This window comes from Nymphalis io, chromosome 30 (genome assembly GCF_905147045.1).
Source record: "Nymphalis io chromosome 30, ilAglIoxx1.1, whole genome shotgun sequence".
In the NCBI taxonomy this organism is placed as follows: domain Eukaryota; kingdom Metazoa; phylum Arthropoda; class Insecta; order Lepidoptera; family Nymphalidae; genus Nymphalis; species Nymphalis io.
The window spans coordinates 3,019,289-3,036,420 of record NC_065917.1 but is presented as its reverse complement, the minus strand read 5'-3'; the positions used below and the strand labels follow the sequence as shown (position 1 = coordinate 3,036,420).

The 17,132-nt window shown below is 35.9% G+C and overlaps 3 protein-coding genes across 4 annotated transcripts in view; 2 read left to right on the top strand and 1 right to left on the bottom strand.

Moving 5' to 3' along the window:
- Positions 1 to 178: 178 nt before the first annotated feature.
- On the bottom strand, positions 179 to 12,557 carry LOC126779886 (zinc finger Y-chromosomal protein 1-like). 2 transcript variants are annotated; one of them, XM_050504035.1, is made up of 9 exons: positions 12,342 to 12,557; positions 10,139 to 11,401; positions 9,477 to 9,606; positions 6,711 to 7,290; positions 5,076 to 5,512; positions 3,450 to 3,654; positions 2,753 to 2,936; positions 1,821 to 1,985; positions 179 to 1,193 (listed from the first exon to the last, which is right to left on the bottom strand). In XM_050504035.1, exons 1-9 carry the CDS (start codon positions 12,432 to 12,434, stop codon positions 1,014 to 1,016), a joined length of 3,237 nt encoding a protein of 1,078 aa, XP_050359992.1. In that variant the 5' UTR covers positions 12,435 to 12,557; the 3' UTR covers positions 179 to 1,013. The 2 variants fall into 2 exon arrangements, with proteins under 2 accessions (XP_050359992.1, XP_050359993.1); XM_050504036.1 differs by having other exon boundaries at positions 9,537 to 9,606.
- A 394-nt stretch (positions 12,558 to 12,951) lies between these two features.
- On the top strand, positions 12,952 to 15,685 carry LOC126780051 (28S ribosomal protein S35, mitochondrial). The gene is made up of 2 exons (XM_050504308.1): positions 12,952 to 13,236; positions 14,848 to 15,685. The coding sequence occupies exons 1-2, from the start codon at positions 13,018 to 13,020 to the stop codon at positions 15,652 to 15,654; spliced, it is 1,026 nt and encodes a 341-aa protein (XP_050360265.1). The 5' UTR covers positions 12,952 to 13,017; the 3' UTR covers positions 15,655 to 15,685.
- Positions 15,686 to 15,913: 228 nt separating this feature from the next.
- The window catches only part of LOC126779908 (uncharacterized), a 33,848-nt gene continuing 32,629 nt past the window's right edge, over positions 15,914 to 17,132 (top strand). Inside the window, exons 1-2 of the mRNA XM_050504092.1 lie at positions 15,914 to 16,037; positions 16,299 to 16,373. Of these exons, the coding sequence (XP_050360049.1) occupies positions 15,971 to 16,037; positions 16,299 to 16,373 (142 nt within the window). The 5' untranslated portion in view covers positions 15,914 to 15,970. The remainder of the gene's footprint in view (positions 16,038 to 16,298; positions 16,374 to 17,132) is intronic.

The window sequence follows — 17,132 nt, the reverse complement described above, 5'->3', positions numbered from 1 at the left end:
AACTATATCACTAAATTTAATGTCATTATTATATATAATAAATTTCTCACAGCAACAATTATTCTAATTGTATATTAAAATATAAACACAACATTGTGTACGAAATTCATTTAATTTTTTAATGAAAATTAAATATATTTTTAATATTTTATTCAATAAAAGTTATGTAAGCGACAAAACTTCATAGGATCAGTATTGGGATTCATACAAAGAACAATTAAAATGCTTAAAAACTAAAACTAGATTACGTTAAAACTATGATTTTATATGTATTAACAAATTATCGAGTTAATACATGCAAAGTGAAAAAATAATAAACGTCAAAATCCAAACGATATATTTAAGACAGCTGCAAACTTTACAAAAACACAACACCCCATCTTCCCTGCACTGACAAATCAAGTTATTTTATCAACCAGTAGACCAGTGACCCAGAGAACGTCTCCATTCTTGCCATCATTACCACGCGATCATGATTCGTATATTTTTATTTGTCAATGTTGAATATTTTATTAAACAAAATAATTCCTATCTAGCTTATAAAATATATATATATAAATATAAATTTTGGAGCGTACAACTTATTTGTATATATATTATATAAGCCAATATCATTGGTCGAGATTTTAATAATCTGTGGCATTCATAGTGGATTCGTGAATGACGTTTTGAAGATAGAATCAAGTATATATATATAGTTAAGTGTAATAGTTTTGTATTATATATGTAAGAAGAAGAAATATATATATAAATATATATTAGAAGAAAAATGAAAAAGTTAGAATCAAGTATATAGAAGTAGTTAAGCGTAATTATATATATATATAAATATAACTGAACTTTTTGTTGTGCGTAATAGAACGGAAATATTAACATATATATAGATATATAGTTTGTTTATCGTTAGTTATCTTGGTAAGTACATACGACAAATCACGTTAACATACACAAATTAAGCACAAAATTCACTTCACTTTACTTCACTTTGCTATTATTCGGTGGGCATTTTATATTTAAAGTATTATTATTTCTTTGATCCGCCTCGCTTTAGACGCGGTGTTTATTTGTGATTTGTAATGCAGGTATTGTTTTTCGTCGTGGTCTTCCCGGAGATGATGCTTCACGTCCAAAAACTTTCTGAACGACTTGTTACAAAGTGGACAGTCCGCTTCGTATTTTCTTTCGTTATGTACCTGTGACGAATTTCCATATAATTTCAAAACATAACATATTTAAGTATAAAGTAACAGCCTGTTAATGTCCCACTGCTGGGCTAAGGCCTCCTCTGCCTTTTGAGGAGAAGGTTTGGAGCATATTAATTTAAAATTAATATTTATCGGTAAGCCGTATACTAATGTTATAAACCCAATAGAAAGTCTGTTTGCCTGTCACAATTTCACGGCTAAGCCACTGAATCGGGTTTGATTTAAATTTTGTATGACCAATCCCAAGGAAGGGCATAAACAACACTTTTTTTGACGGGCGATAACTAGTACAGTAACAGCCAGTGAATGTCCCACTGCTGGTCTAAGGCCTCCTCTACCTTTTGAGGAGAAGGTTTTGGAGCTTATTCCAACACGCTGCTCCAATGCGGGTTGGAATACACATGCGGCAGAATTTCAGTGAAATTAGACACATGCAGGTTTCCTCACGATGTTTTCCTTCACCGTCAAGCACGAGATGAATTATAAACAGAAAATAAGCACATGAAAATGCAGTGGTGCTTGCCCGGGTTTGAACCCACGATCATCGGTTAAGATTCACGCGCTCTTACCACTGGGCCATCTCGGCTTACGATAACGATATATATATATAATCACCTCCCACATATGATCCCATTTCTCTTTCAACGACATGTAGTATGAAGCACACACGGGACACTTGAATCGGGACTTATTCCTCTTCAAGTGTTTGGAGTAACTCGACTGGCTGTAGAACAGCTTGTCACAGGTCTTGCACATGATCGGCTTAACGACTTGATGCATCTGAAATGATAAATACAATGTATTAATTTTTTTTATAGAGTATTAAGGCGGACGCGCATATGGGCCACCTGATGGTAAGTGGTCACCAACGCCCATAGACATTGGCATTGTAAGAAATGTTAACCATCGCTGTGCCACCAACCTTGGGAACTAAGATGTTATGTCCCTTGTGCCTGTAATTACACTTTTAAGTGGACTTTGTTCTTTTTTAGGAAATAAATGTCTTAAACCTTGTATTAAATAATTATTACATTTGTATTGGTTATAATTTGTAATATCTGACTGCAATATTAGGTCTAATGTCTCTTCGAGGGGCATCCCTCGACGACGCCTATGACAGTAGGAAGTATATGGAAAATTTTCGCTGGAAACCATTTCCTTCCAGCACCTTTTGCTACCAAGAATGGCGATTATCACACTCGGTAGCGAATGGTCTCCGACGACTACGGCCGGTATACTCCCGTGCCTCAGAAAGTAAGCAAACCAAGGTCACGCGCCGAACTCTTCGCGGATGTTCGTTGAGCTCTCTGTTCCGCGCACTTGCCAAGTATCTCTTAAGAGTAGCCTGTGAATGTCCCACTGCTGGGCTAAGGCCTTCTCTCCCTTTTTGAGGAGAAGGTTTGGAGCTTATTCTACCACGCTGCTCCAATGCGGGTTGGTGGAATATTGCCCGGTTTGAAGCCACGATCATCGGTTAAGATACACGCGTTCTTACCACTGGGCCATCTCGGCTTTTTTCATAGTCTATATCAAGTAAACGAACCTACCTTTAAATGTTTAATGAGGTATGCCTTTTTACTGAATTTCTTTTTGCAAATATCGCAGACAAGCACCGACATATTGTGCACTTTCTTGTGTTTACAGAAGTTGCTCGAGTCGCTGAACGTTTTGTCGCATATCTCGCACTTGTATATAGGGAGGCGGGCGTGGTCGCGCATGTGGCGTTTGTATCTGAAAATAATACATATTTAATAAAAAAAAAAATTAAATAAAATTTTAACAAAGGTCTTTTTTTTCTCTTTAATTTCTAATATTCCTGTTTGGGGTGAATAGGGATATTAGTGGTTAGTGAGTGGGGAAGACAATAGCCTGAGAATCGAAATTGTTTTTATTTTTTTTACATATAACCGTCTCCTAATTTGAGGTCTCGAGTACAACCTCCAGGTCTGACCAAAAAAAAGGTTTTTTACGATTTCTGTCCAGATATTCTTTCAATAGTAAACCTAAGTTTGGTAGTGGACAGGGTTTACCCTTTCGTACGTATAAGCGCTGATCTTGAACTCTATCCTGTACTATGAGTCCTGGATTATGAGAGTGAGAAGATAGATGGTGCACTTTTGCTTGCACAGTTGAATTTCCTTTAACACAATCATCAATCATAGGTCAACCCGACACTCGCGAAGTGATTTCAGATGCAGAATGACGTAATGGAGTCCAAAGAGGCCATAAATAGGTGCAACTCACGCGTCCCCCTTGAGGAAGCCCCGCCCGCACAGCTGGCACTCGAGGCAGCCGCGCTGGTCGCGCTCGGAGTACGCGTCGGTCAGCAGGTGCTCGATGTAGTGCCGCTTGCAGTCGTTGCGGCGCTCGAAGCGCTTGTTGCACACGAGGCACATCCGCAGGGTCATGTCTTCGTGCGACAGGGGCGTGTCGGGCCCCTGGATGATCTCTGGAATTGTAAACAGGAACTTGTTATGATTGACATAGAAAATAGATAGTGTGCATTTTTTTATACGATAGGAAGGCGTACGAGCATATGGGCCACCTGTTAGTAAGTCACCACCGCCCATAGACATTAGTCTTGTAAGAAATGTTAACCATCGCTTACATCGCCACCAACCTTGGGAACTAAGATGTTATGTCCCTTGTGCCTGTAATAACATTGGCTTACTCACCCTTCAAACCGGAACACAACAATACCAAGTATTGCTGTTTAGCGGTAGAATATCTGATGAGTGGGTGGTACCTACCCAGACGAGCTTGCACGAAGCTCTACCACCAGTAAACTAAAACTAAGGAATAGGTAATATCAAAAGTAAAAAGTTATAATCTATAAAATTCAAAACATAAATATTACTTAAGAAGTTAAGACTTATCCAATCAAAAACATAAATGTGAAATGAGAGCCAAGTTCAATATTATGATATACGCCTTGGTTATTGACTTCAACGGTAAAAGAAGTGAGACCTAAATGGGTGACAAGTTTTCTTTATCTTCTCATAACTTAGGATAATATATTGAAGTCTGGTGAAGGCGAGTTGGCCCAGTGGTAAGAACGCGTGCATCTTAATTGATGACCGTGGGTTCAAACCCGGGCGAGCACCACTGAATTTTCATGTGCTTAATTTGTGATTATAATTCATCTCGTGCTTTACGGTGAAGGAAAACATCGTGAGGAAACCTACGTGTGTCTAATTTCACTGAAATTCTGTTACATGTGTATTCCACCAACCCGCATTGGAGCAACGTGGTGGAATAAGCTCCAAAACCTTCTCCTAAAAAAGGAAGAAGAGTCCTTAGCCCAGCAGTAGGACATTCACATGCTGTTACTGTACTGTACTAAGGTCTGACTACCAGTATCTACCAGCCACGCCATCCGACCCGTCATCCCGTGAAAAATAAGTACGTTTTTATAACTTTTGATAGATTCAACCGATTTCGATGAAACAAAGACTGAACGGAACCTTGAAATACTTCTTATAATAATTCAGTTATTCCAATTTGTAATATTTAACCGTTTCAAAGATTAGCCCGGACAAACAGACAGACAAAAACAAAAAAAAAGATTTTTTCGGTTTTAGTAACTCGCAGATACCTTTTTTTTAACGCTGGAAAACGCATTACGCGTTTCCCCCACGGGAACAGTGGGGTCGTATATGGGGCCGGTGTCCGAGGCGCCGAGTGCGCCCCGAACATCGGAATACCCACTAAAAAACCAGCGGTACCCTTTCCGTCTTAACGAGGAGCGCCACGGGATCGCTGTCGCGTGCTACCGTGATGCTCAATTTAACGCAGATACCCATATTAACTTTAAGAGAGGCATTTATTTTGAAATCACAGGACATTTTAATTATTTTTCATCAAACTCACCCAACATATTCTTCAACATTGGCTTCCCGTCCATGTTGACATTGTAATCACTTTCCTCGCTGCTGATATCCTGGATCTCCAGGTGGCGCTCCCAGTGCTCGAAGAAGTCGCTGACGCTGAGGGTCATTTTGCACTTTCTACACTGGTAGTTGCAGTCCGGTTCCGTGCTCCAATTCCGTATCGAGTGTATCATCACGAAGTCGCTCTTTATGTGAGCATTCACGTGACTCAACAGAGATTGGGCCAGGGGGAACTGCTTGAAGCACTTCGGGCAGGACAGCTCCTTGTAGTTGTGGTTCTTGAAGTGCAGCAGGTACTTCCTCAGAGTCTGAGACGTGGAGTTGCATTTCGTGCATGTATATCTATCTGTTACGTTTTTCGTATTTTGTTGATCTGTGTCGCCCGCCAGGGGTTTTTTCTTCTTTTTTTGTTTCGCTCTGAAATTAAAAATATTTCCTTGATTAGTTCATTTGCGATTGAAAGCAGAAATAATGGCAAGGGATTTTTTTAATTTGAGGTTCATTTCAAGTGCGGATTTAATATTATTAATGTAGGCTGATAACCGATACAGCCCAGTGGTTAGAATAGTTCAATCTTGAGGTAGATTGTGGGTTTATGCCCTGTTGAGCACCACTGAATTTTCATGTGCTTGATATATGATAATTCATCGTGAAAATCTTTTACATGTATTGGAAACATATAATAATATCCCGGGACATTATTCACACAAGGCCATCTGATCCCAAACTAAGCAGAGCTCGTACTATGGAAACCAGACAACTGATATACTACATACACTACATTTCGTTTGTAAATGCATACTTATATAGATAATTAATAGATCACCAACCCACAGTGGAACAGCGTGGTGAAAACAGTTCCAAGACTTCTCCTTAAAACGATTACTGAGAGCGACAAGTGCCTTTGCATACTCATTGTGTTTATTGTATTCTGTAACTATAGACACAAAGGGCATTTCTCAAGGTTGGTGACCATTAACCATCAGATGTCCCGTCTACCGCCCATAGCCATTGGCATTGTAATAAATATTATCCATTCTTTACATCTCCTCATTGGTGATGTAAGCGATAGTTAACATTTCTTACAATGTCAATGTCTAAGCGCGTTGGTGACCACTTACCATCAAGTGGGCCATATGCTGGTCCGCTTTCTTACTCTATAAAAAGATTTATTGCGATTTCTGTCCAGATATTCTTTCAATAGTAAACCTAAGTTTGGTAGTGGACAGGGTTTACCCTTTCGTACGTATAAGCGCTGATCTTGAACTCTATCCTGTACTATGTGTCCCATCTACCGCCCATAGCCATTGGCATTGTAATAAATATTATCCACTCTTTACATCTCCTCATTGGTGATGTAAGCGATAGTTAACATTTCTTACAATGTCAATGTCTAAGCGCGTTGGTGACCACTTACCATCAAGTGGCCCATATGCTGGTCCGCCATCTTACTCTATAAAAAAAAAATCTCCAATGCGCCACCAATCTTAAGAACCAAGATATGATGAGTGGGTGGCATCTAACCAAACGAGCTTGCAAAAAGTTAGAAAATTATCACCATCAAATGGACATTTCCAAGTCTACCTCCCAATTATGAATTAAAAAACATATTCACCTTTTTCCTTTCATTACATCCGATACAGCCGCTTCATATAAGTCAGGCTCATCACACACTTCATCTACATAGTTCATTTCATCATCAGCCTCCATCTTCACTTCGGTCTTTAATTCAACAGTAACCGAATCATCGCCGATTATTTCTTGTTTGATATCATTTATAACTTCACTTCCATCAATATGCTCAATATCCTCTAGAATTTCCTGTTTTATATCAACAGCAGTATGTATAGTTTCTGAGTTTTCACTTTCATCAGCAATAACTTGTTTGTTTATTCTATTTTTGTTCGTGTTCGTGTAAGTTCTTTGTATTGGTTTCTTTTTCTCTTCTACATTATTGTCTATGGTTTGCTCTGTGTTGTCGATAGTTTTTCTTTTTATGTTCAATTTGTTAATTTCATTCGTGTTAACATTATTTTCGTCTGCATCTGTATCGTTGGTTAATTTTTGTACGGTCAGTTTGTTGATTACTGTCACCTTTATACCTAATTCATCTTGGAAATAATCTTTTTCCTTCGTATTCTCACTTATTTTCTTATTGCCGACTAAATTTCTTCGTCTTTTTGGCTTTTTCTTGTCTGTAAATGATTGATCGTTATGAAATTTATTAAGTTTTACGCTGTTATGTAGGGGCTTCGCGCACTAATGGAAACCTCTGAGGTAACCACAAAGTTGTGGTCCTCTAGCGGTTAAAGCCCCTTAGGGTGATTTCAACCCCTTACAATATTGTCGTGCACTTCTAATTTAGCTACATAAATGAAATGAAAAAAATATAGAGAAAAAAAATATAATAAACAATTTAAGCAACAAATACATTTATTAACTAAATTTTTTTGCTATAAATTAAATTTTAATAGATTAGCTCAAATTCTCTTATCGTTTACTTTACGTTATACAATCCTTTACATTATAAGAAGCAAATAAATACAAAAAAATTGTAAGGTTTTAGGGTACTATCCATTCCAAATGCTATAAGGTTGCAACCAACTAAAGACAACATTTTAAGTACTAGAACTGAGATATATTTGTTGTATTAAGTACCAGGATTTTCGAGTACATTTTTATTTTCCGGGGTAAGTGGTCACGATACCCGCCCCCCCGCAAATCCTCGCTCATGCAAATGCCAGCTGGCCCACACGCGAGGCCCCTACTCCACGCGACCTCGTCCCCAGGGTCACGCTCTATCATTTAAGCCCCAAAGTTGTGGGATGACTGAGACGACGCCGTTGAGCGTTATCGAAAGTAGAAGTAACGGCCTTGATCCATTGGGACATTCACAAGATATTGATTGAAGTATATAACGCTCATATCAGGAAGCGGTACTTCAAAGCGAAGTGTTAATTTGAAAACCTGATAAAGTACACCTCTCATTCCTTATAAGTACCGTTAGCAAAACAGTTGCTGTTATTTATTTTTGCATTATATTCCTTTATTTGGTCAAAATTTGCGTCAGAATGTGTGTGCAACAACTGCTGTTTAGTCCATAATGTGACATTTAACAAATTATACCATTTCATTAATTCATATAGTAAAGTCAATGTACCGTTGGCAAAACAAAGATACAGAGATACTAAGACGACAAAGAGATGCTTTTTTATAAGCTATTTATTGATTGAAACGTTTTTCTAACACTACACAGAATCTACCTTGCAACACAGTTTCAAAAGGTCTTATCAAATAGCATTTGGAATAAAAAATAATAAATAGGAATGAAAATAAAAATAAAATATCCCTACAGTCCATTTCAATCGTATTTGCACATATTTACCAATATATTATAGTGTAAGGACTTGTTTTTCCGATCTTAAGCGATTTCGTCACGATGGCTGCGCGGCCAACTACACGGGACATACTATAGTGCACAAGTGTACCCTCTATCCCCTCTTTTATAATCCGATGGTGTGTCAAAATCGATCAGACAGGAGCGAGCACAGGTTCAGGACGAATTGTACGTGCTTTTGTAGCTAGCTTTTGTCGTTCCGATGTCTTGGGTGAAACGGTATATAAGGATTATTGGTTTTTTTTTTAAAAAAATTGTGGTAGCAGCTCGGAGGCTGGATGTCTCCTGTATACAGTGCCTTAGAAAGCACGTAAATCTTATAGAGGGATAGAGTACAGCTGCGTTTGCGCACAATTTTTTTATTATTGTATAAGTTGGCAAATTAAAAAAAAAAGGAATTGGCGTTATGAGAAATTGTTAACATAGCCAATGCGCCAACGACATGAGGAACTAGGTAGCCTTGTGCTTATACTCGTTCTCCTTTCAAACCGGAACACAACAAATTACAATACATATTACTATTGTTATGCTAGAATAAGTTATAATACTGGTGGTAGGGCTTTGTGCAAGCCCGTCTGGGTTGGTACCACCCACTCATCAGATATTCTACCGCAAAACAGCAATACTTGATATTGTTGTGTTCCGGTTTGAAGGGTGAGTGAGCCAGTGTAATTACAGGCACAAGGGACATAAAATCTTAGTTCCCAAGGTTGGTGGCGCATTGGCTATAAGCGATGGTTGACATTTCTTACAATGCCAATGTCTAAGGGCGTTTGGTGACCACTTACCATCAGGTGGCCCATATGCTCGTCCACCTTCCTATTCTATATAAAAAAAAAAAAGTTATGTGTGGGCCCAGACGTGAACAAAGCCCTACCACAAAATAATTGGTGCACTATAATATATCCAGCTCAGCAATTACCGTTAAGAAGTAAATAGCCCTTTGTGCAAATCAATTGGAAATGAACTGCAGACATGACATACCTAAAGAGCATATAAGACCTTGGCAAGCGTTATCAAAGCTTGGAGCTGGCTGCCAATTACCTGTGTCCGGGACTTCGGGGAGGTTACTCATCAGTTTTGACTCGTCTAATATTTTTGTAGGCATGATAACCTGAAAAATTAATTAATTTCATAAACTAGCTGTTCCCTTCGACTTTTTTCCACCAACACTGCAGCAGCAGCGTGGAGACGGAAGTAGTGCTCCAAATCTTCTTTTCAAAAGAGGTTTTAGGCCAGCAGAGGGACATATATAGGTTACTGTTACTCAATTTTTTTTATCCCGTCATTGGAAACTTAGGTCTCCAACCAGAGCCCAGACTATCTCTACGTGAAACTTAATTAGAATTGGTTCGGTAGTTTCATGATGAAGTCAGACAGGTAGGTGGACGTTCAAATAGACCTCCTGATGCTAAGTGTTCAGCACAAATCACATCCTTTCGTCACCAATGCGCCACCAACCTTAGGAACTAAGATGTTATATTTCTTGTGCCTGTGGTTACAATGCCTCACCCTACAAACCAGAACACAAAAGACTAAGCATTGCTGATTGGCAGTGTAATTACTGACGAGTGGGTGGTACCTACCCAGACGGGCTTGCACAAGGCCTACCACCGAGTTAATCAACATACATAAAATCAACTCACCTTCTCGTAGACTGGTTGCTTTTCTTGGACATCGGCATGAACACTTTTTTTATGTGCCTTTATCGAGACATAGTCCTTAAAATATAACGATTCCACGCACAGAATACATTTAAACATCATAGTATAATTAGAGGTATGTACTAGGAGGTGTTCTGCCAACATGCATTCACGGAGCACTTTCATGTTACAAATTCTACATGATACTTCATGCTTTGAATTATATAAATGGTACTGGAGAGCTGGTTTAACTTGAAAAGTCATTTTACAAAACTCACAGCTATACATCATTGGTCGGTGTGGGCATTCGTGGACTCTGTGATCATTGTAGCTCACATCGCACCTCGGACAGGGTTTTGAAGTCCAGTGTATTGGTAAGTCTGATCTGACGCTGTGCCCTAAAAGTAGGTGCTTCTGGATTTCACCTTGAACCCAATGCTTGTAAGGGCATAGCGGACAATAGTATGTATTCGAAATATCAATACCGGTACAATTTAGCAACATCTTGAATTTCTTACAATCATTTTCATGTGTACACAACATCGTACAAGAAGGCAGTTCCAACTTACACCCACGACATCTATACTCAGCTCGTTGATGCACCGATACATCTCTCCCACATTTCCAACAATCTGATTCAAACTGTATATTCTTAGATTCAATGGCTTTCTTATATGCTGTTATCCGGAACTCTTCTTGATGGGGAGTTTCGGTACCGTAGGTCAAGGTATCATGTTCTTTTAAATGTTCCCTGAACTCTGAGAAGTGCCACCAGCCCTTATTACAGACGTAACAAATATACATTATAGGGGAATCCCTTAACTCTGGGGCTGCTTCATACCATAACTTCCATTTCTTCAGTTTCATTTGCAACATTTTATCTATATTACTTTCTGCTATATATGCTTGTTGTCTACCAAAATTGTTCCTTATATATATTTCTATCATTTTGTCGACACAACTTATCGTTTTCTTGCTTTGTAAATAAAATACTTCTCTTAAATTGTCTTCATCTATTTGGTAGTATTGTATAATTTCCTTGGTCGTACTTTGAGTATCGTTTAAGCTTCTAATGGAATTAATTTTTATATTTAAGTCATTTGATATTTGATTATGGCTCTCGCTGTCGACTTCTATATTTTCATTGCATTCTTCTACTTCAACTTTCACAGAGAATTCCAACGACTTAGAAGAAAAATATTTTGGTTCTAATTTTCTTAATATTGATTGTACATTGATTTTGGATATTGTCTCTTCAATTTCATTCTGAAATTTTAAACAAACATTTTTAACATGTGGTTAAACAGTTCAAGAAAAAATCATCAGAAAGAGATTTCTATACATCTAAACATCTATACATACATAAAGATATACTTCTATACATAAAGAGACTTCAGTGTATACACTTCCAACTTCCTTACTCCGGGCTGCTACTGAGAATTTTCGACAGTTATTTTCACTGACCAGACCTGGGATTTGAACCCAGGACTTCAGGGTCGAGACCAACAAGGCATACAAACATTACATTGCCCCACAAAAGAGTTACTGTTAATGCAGTTGAGTAACAGGAGTAATACATTGCTTTTTGTTTCTTGTAACAAATCTATATATTGTGAAACCACAATATATCACAAACACGAATTTTGGAAAAATACATAATAAAGAATATGTATGTTTCTTAGACAAAAAAGTGAAAAAGTTTATATAAAATTTATACATAAAATATTGTATATTACATAAAATATTGTATTTATTACTTAAATGAATAAACATCTACAGTGTAAAGTTATGTATAATGAGTTATTAATTTAATTTATTATTATTATGAAAATAATATTAACTAAGCATATTTTTATCCTGTTTATGAATAATTTTGAGATATATCAAAATTAATTTTCATAAACATCTTTCAAACATGCTTTAAAAATTGTTGATGCCATTTATAATATTACAAAACGTGTTGATACTAATCTAACAATAATATTATTTTGTTTGTATAAAATTGTTTTCTGTTTTGGTTATGATTAATTCGAGTCTACCCACATTATGTAAATTACAATTATGAGAACATTTAAGCCTAGCCTCATATAGTAAGCGTTTTTATACGATTCTTTATAATTTTACTCCTATTTTAAATGTTTGATTAATATAACTTTAATGCGTTACATATTTCGTAAAAAAACACACACACAAAATGGTGGCCTACCTGCATTTGAGCGATATTTTCATCGTCAGAGTCTAAATATTCCCGCGGCACCAGTTTTGTTTTCCTAGACCTTTTTTTATTATTCTCTTCCATTTTTCGATTTTATTATATCATAACTATAAAGTTAACACAAAAATACACTTGTCACATGTATTTTAATAGTTTGTTTAACAGAATGAAACAATTAAAACTTAAAATTTACTCCACGAGCTATCAACTTTGTCAAGTATAATCCTACCAATGTAAAAATAAGTTCGTTTCGTAAATAACTCCATTGAATATTGTTTGTTACTTTATAATAACGAACAAAATAGTACATGTGATTTTAGCACAGATACCATCGTAATTTGGTCGGCTTAATCTTCATTCTTCACGCGAGTCGGGTAGTTCGTGAGAATGTTTTTCGTTCGAAAACGTTTTTTTGGGTGGTTTTATTTTTTTGTAATAAATTTAAATAAATGTGACTAAAAAATAGAAAATCCATTACTTTATCGTGAAATAAATACAATTAAAAATAATACAACAATTTATTTTTTAAAATAATTTCTTATATTATAAATTTCTTGACTGAGTTTTGACATTTTAAAAATGACTAAATTTATAACCTAAAGAAATAACAAATGGATATATTTAATATTGTGTCATAAGTCTGTAATTCGTAAATATATTTATAAAAATGAGTTTATTTATGAGAAATTATAAACCTGGCGTGGCTTACAACGCTCAGATATTATGGCGTTTTAATTCAACAACGGCGGAAACTCTGAAACAAGGCGAGGAAGAAGAGGAATTTCGAGTTCTTGATATTCTACAAAAAAGGGGGAAATTACAGAAGAAAATAGTCCGTAGAACAGATATACAGCCAGATAGATCGGAGAAAATGCCGACAGACCAAGTGGGTAAATATATGAAGTATATAAGAGCTGCCTTTGATTTGTATGCATTAACAAAATTTTTGTTGTAACGCGAAACTTCACCTAAATATTATTATCTCTCACTTTAGACACTGCAATCATAGTTAAATACAAATTATCCACATTGAGGATTGATATAAATGTATACAAATTAAAAAGAGCTACTGTACAAGTCATGTATAAAACATTCTTATACTTTTTAATTAGTAATAACAGCCTGTGAATGTTCCACTGCTGGATTAAGGCCTCCTCTCCCTTTTTGAGGAGAAGGTGGATGGAGCTTATTCTTACTTTTTAATTGATGTGACAAAGATTAAATTTATTCTAAAGTTAAAAAGACAAAGTAGATAAAGTTGTATATAGGTACTAACAACTACTGTTATGCATACCGAGTGTACTGCACATACACTTAATTATCATGATAAAAAATAAAGTAACAACCTGTGACCGTCCTACTACTGGCCTCCTCACCCATTGAGAAGGTGTTAAGCTTACATAAGTGGTAGTAAAAAAAAAGCCGAGATGGCCCTGTGGTAAGAACGTGTGAATCTTAACCGATGATCGTGGGTTCAAACCCGGGCAAGCACCACTGAATTTTCATGTGCTTAATTTGTGATTATAATTCATCTCGTGCTTTACGGTGAAGGAAAACATCGTGAGGAAACCTGCATGTGTCTAATTTCACTGAAGTTCTGCCACATGTGAATTCTACCAACCCGCATTGGAGCAGCGTGGTGGAATAAGCTCCAAACCTTCTCCTCAAAAAGAGGAGAGGAGGCCTTTAGCCCAGCAGTGGGACATTCACAGGCTGTTACGGATTACGGAAGTGGTAGTATTTCATTGCTTATTACGTTTTCCTTCACTGCTAAGCATGGGATGAATAATAAATTAAATTAACCAATTGAAAGTCCAGTGGTGCTTGCCTGGGTCTGAACCTGCAATCATTGGCTACAATTATTTATAAATTACATGAATTCTAAAACTGATCCATATACGGGCAAATTGTGATTTAAAAATAAGTGCATTTATTCTTTATTTATCTGTGGGTATGTTTCTTCATGTCTTTGCTTAGTCAAGATTAAAAATAAATACCGACATCAAAATTAAGCTGTCCCCAAAAGAAAATAGAATAGGGATGACTCATGAAGAGGTAAAAATTACTATTATAGGGCTAAGTAGCTAAAATAATATTTTGTGACATAGAGAGTGGCTAAGGAATTTTTTCGGAAACAGAGAGGACGAAAATATTAATAGATAGCCTGGAAGTCAGCCATATTTTAAAGAAGCTGTTTCCTTAGTTTATCCAAGGATTTGTGCTATACATAGTATAATAAAAAGCCTAAAATCTTAAAATTATGTATGTAGCAAAACTATGGAAGCAAAATTTGGGGGAAATTTGAAAATGTTGAAGATAGTTATTAATCTTAAATTGCGGTAAACAAATATGTACATACTTAAGTTGTTATTATTAGATAGACTGTATAATAATCCAATTATTGACAAACAAACAGACATTATTGATTTAAAAAAGCAATTATTTTTGAAATCACAGTTTGACAGGACTGAAATATATATATTTTTTTATGTTACAGAATTGGGGCAATGTCTGGCCAGGTCCAAGATCCTTCCACCCATCATCAGTACCACTGCCAATTCGACAAGGCTATGTGCCAAAGGGCCAAGCTCCACCAGGGAAGAAGGCAAATGCGGAATTAATGAAAATACCAAACTTCCTTCATCTAACACCACCCGTCATCAAGAGTCAATGCGAAGCTATCAAGAAGTTCTGCACACCATGGCCGAAGCTATTAAACTCTGAGGAAGCAATTGAGAAGCATTATCCAATGGAAATTATCAGCTCGGACTACTGCCATGCAAGTCCAACGATCAGGAACCCACTGGCTCGTATCGTGACTTTACGTGTTAAACTTTCAAATTTGAAATTGGATGCCCGGGCAAGGGATAAGTTCCTGAGATTGGTGGGTGATAAATACGATGAGAAGACAGACCTGGTCACATTGACAGCTGACCGATGTCCGGTTAGGAAACAGAATTTGGATTACGTCAACTATCTTCTGACCGCATGCTACCATGAGTCTTGGACAGTAGAAGATTGGGAAAACGATAAAAGCTTAGAGGATATGGAATATTATGATTTTGATTTGAATCCGTCGAAAAAGAATCTTGTTGAATGGTATTTAAAGTCAAACAATGAAGGTAATAATTTAAATGATGAAGAAATTAAAAATTATGATGTATCAAAGATTCCTAATGGAGTAGAATATAAAAATGCAGTATCCGAGTTGTTTAATGTGGGTGAAAGTGATGCCACATTGAATAAATATGATACATCTGTTAGGAAATTGTTAGGGTTGCCAGAGAAAAAAATTGCTAATTGATTGTAAATAAAATAAAATATTATAGGTTGTATATTACAAGATTTTTTATTTATAATCCTAACACGAACAAATACGTTAAAATATCAATTATTTAAATATGTTATTAAAAATATATATTTTTACATATTTTCAAAATTTGTTTAAAAAAATTATGTTTAAGAAAATAAGTTTGAAATCAATCATCGAAACATATATAAGAAAATTGCTGACCACAATTTCAAATTCAATTTCAGATTGTTTTATACTCTAATAAACTTAATGTGCTAAAAGCAATAAAAAGTGCATTAAAAATGTTTTAGTACAATACGCATACAAAATGGCGGTGTATATGACATCGTTTTTTTTATTTTATTTTTTTAATTATTATGTCAAAGGAGATCAGGGTAAAATTGCATTTTAATATATAATAATAATTATTACTAAATCCTGTGGTAAGCTTATCTAGCCAGATAATGATTGTCTATTAAATTATTATTAATTAATATAGTCTTATATTAATTAAAAAAATCGTCATGGAATAAATTCATCAAATCATGAGTATGATATAATTATTAACGATCACCAAATGACTAAACTCATCGTGAAAATTAACAAACTGTATAGTTACTATTATCTGTGTAAGAAATGTATTTTTTTTTTCAAAGATATTTTCAAGAAAGAGCACTTTGTATTTTGGCCAAATGGAACGATTCCTTTTTACATAAATCCAGACCATTTCGGTAAGTAATCATAATTCAAATACGAATAAAAATATTTGACGTTAAATTAGTCACGTGATTTTTACATTTTGTTAATTAAAGAGAACGCAACTGAATCGAATCGAATAATTAGAAAATAACTTTTTTTTTAAATAAGCTCAAGCAGTCCTTTTAAATTACGAAAGTTGTACATTTTTTTATTCAGAAAATTTGTTAAAACTTCAAGGATATTTTTGCTCCTGGCTCAGTACTGGCCCTCGGCGCTTAACGGAGTCAGATCCGGGCTGACTTTCGGCATCCAATGGCTCCTACTTTGGTACCAAGGAAATTCATGTCTGTCTGCTTGTTACCTCATCATCATTAAATCAGTGAACCGATTGTTATGAAAAACAAAGGTAGCGTAGGATATGAACATAAATCGATCACATGAAAATTCAGTGTTGCTTGATCGCGTAAGAACGTTCGCTTAAGATTATATATATTATTATTATATTATTATGCGTACTAAACAATTATAATTGACATCTCCGATATTCGGAATCAGGCATATAAATCAATGTAATTGTAATGATCACCTAACAATTAATAAAAATCTATTATTTTTATATTTGTTTGACGCTTTCACGTTAACTACACCCAGCACCCGACCCCGCCCCCCATGGGAAACTAGTTGATAAATGTGATAATAGTCTGTGATTATTTCAGTTTCTAAGATCTATTGATTTGATAGAGGGCTTTGTCGCATTTCCAAAAAATGGAATTTTTTACCAGCTCACGTGT

Excerpts from the sequence above, each read along its gene's own strand:
- LOC126779886 (XM_050504035.1), bottom strand. The coding sequence starts at position 12,434 with ATGGAAGAGAATAATAAAAAAAGGTCTAGGAAAACAAAACTGGTGCCG. Across the intron at positions 11,402-12,341 it reads AAAATATCGCTCAAATGCAG|AATGAAATTGAAGAGACAAT; the intron begins GTAGGCCACCAT and ends TTAAAATTTCAG. Across the intron at positions 1,194-1,820 it reads AATGGGATCATATGTGGGAG|GTACATAACGAAAGAAAATA; the intron begins GTGATTATATAT and ends AATTCGTCACAG.
- LOC126780051 (XM_050504308.1), top strand. The coding sequence starts at position 13,018 with ATGAGTTTATTTATGAGAAATTATAAACCTGGCGTGGCTTACAACGCT. Across the intron at positions 13,237-14,847 it reads AGAAAATGCCGACAGACCAA|AATTGGGGCAATGTCTGGCC; the intron begins GTGGGTAAATAT and ends TTTATGTTACAG.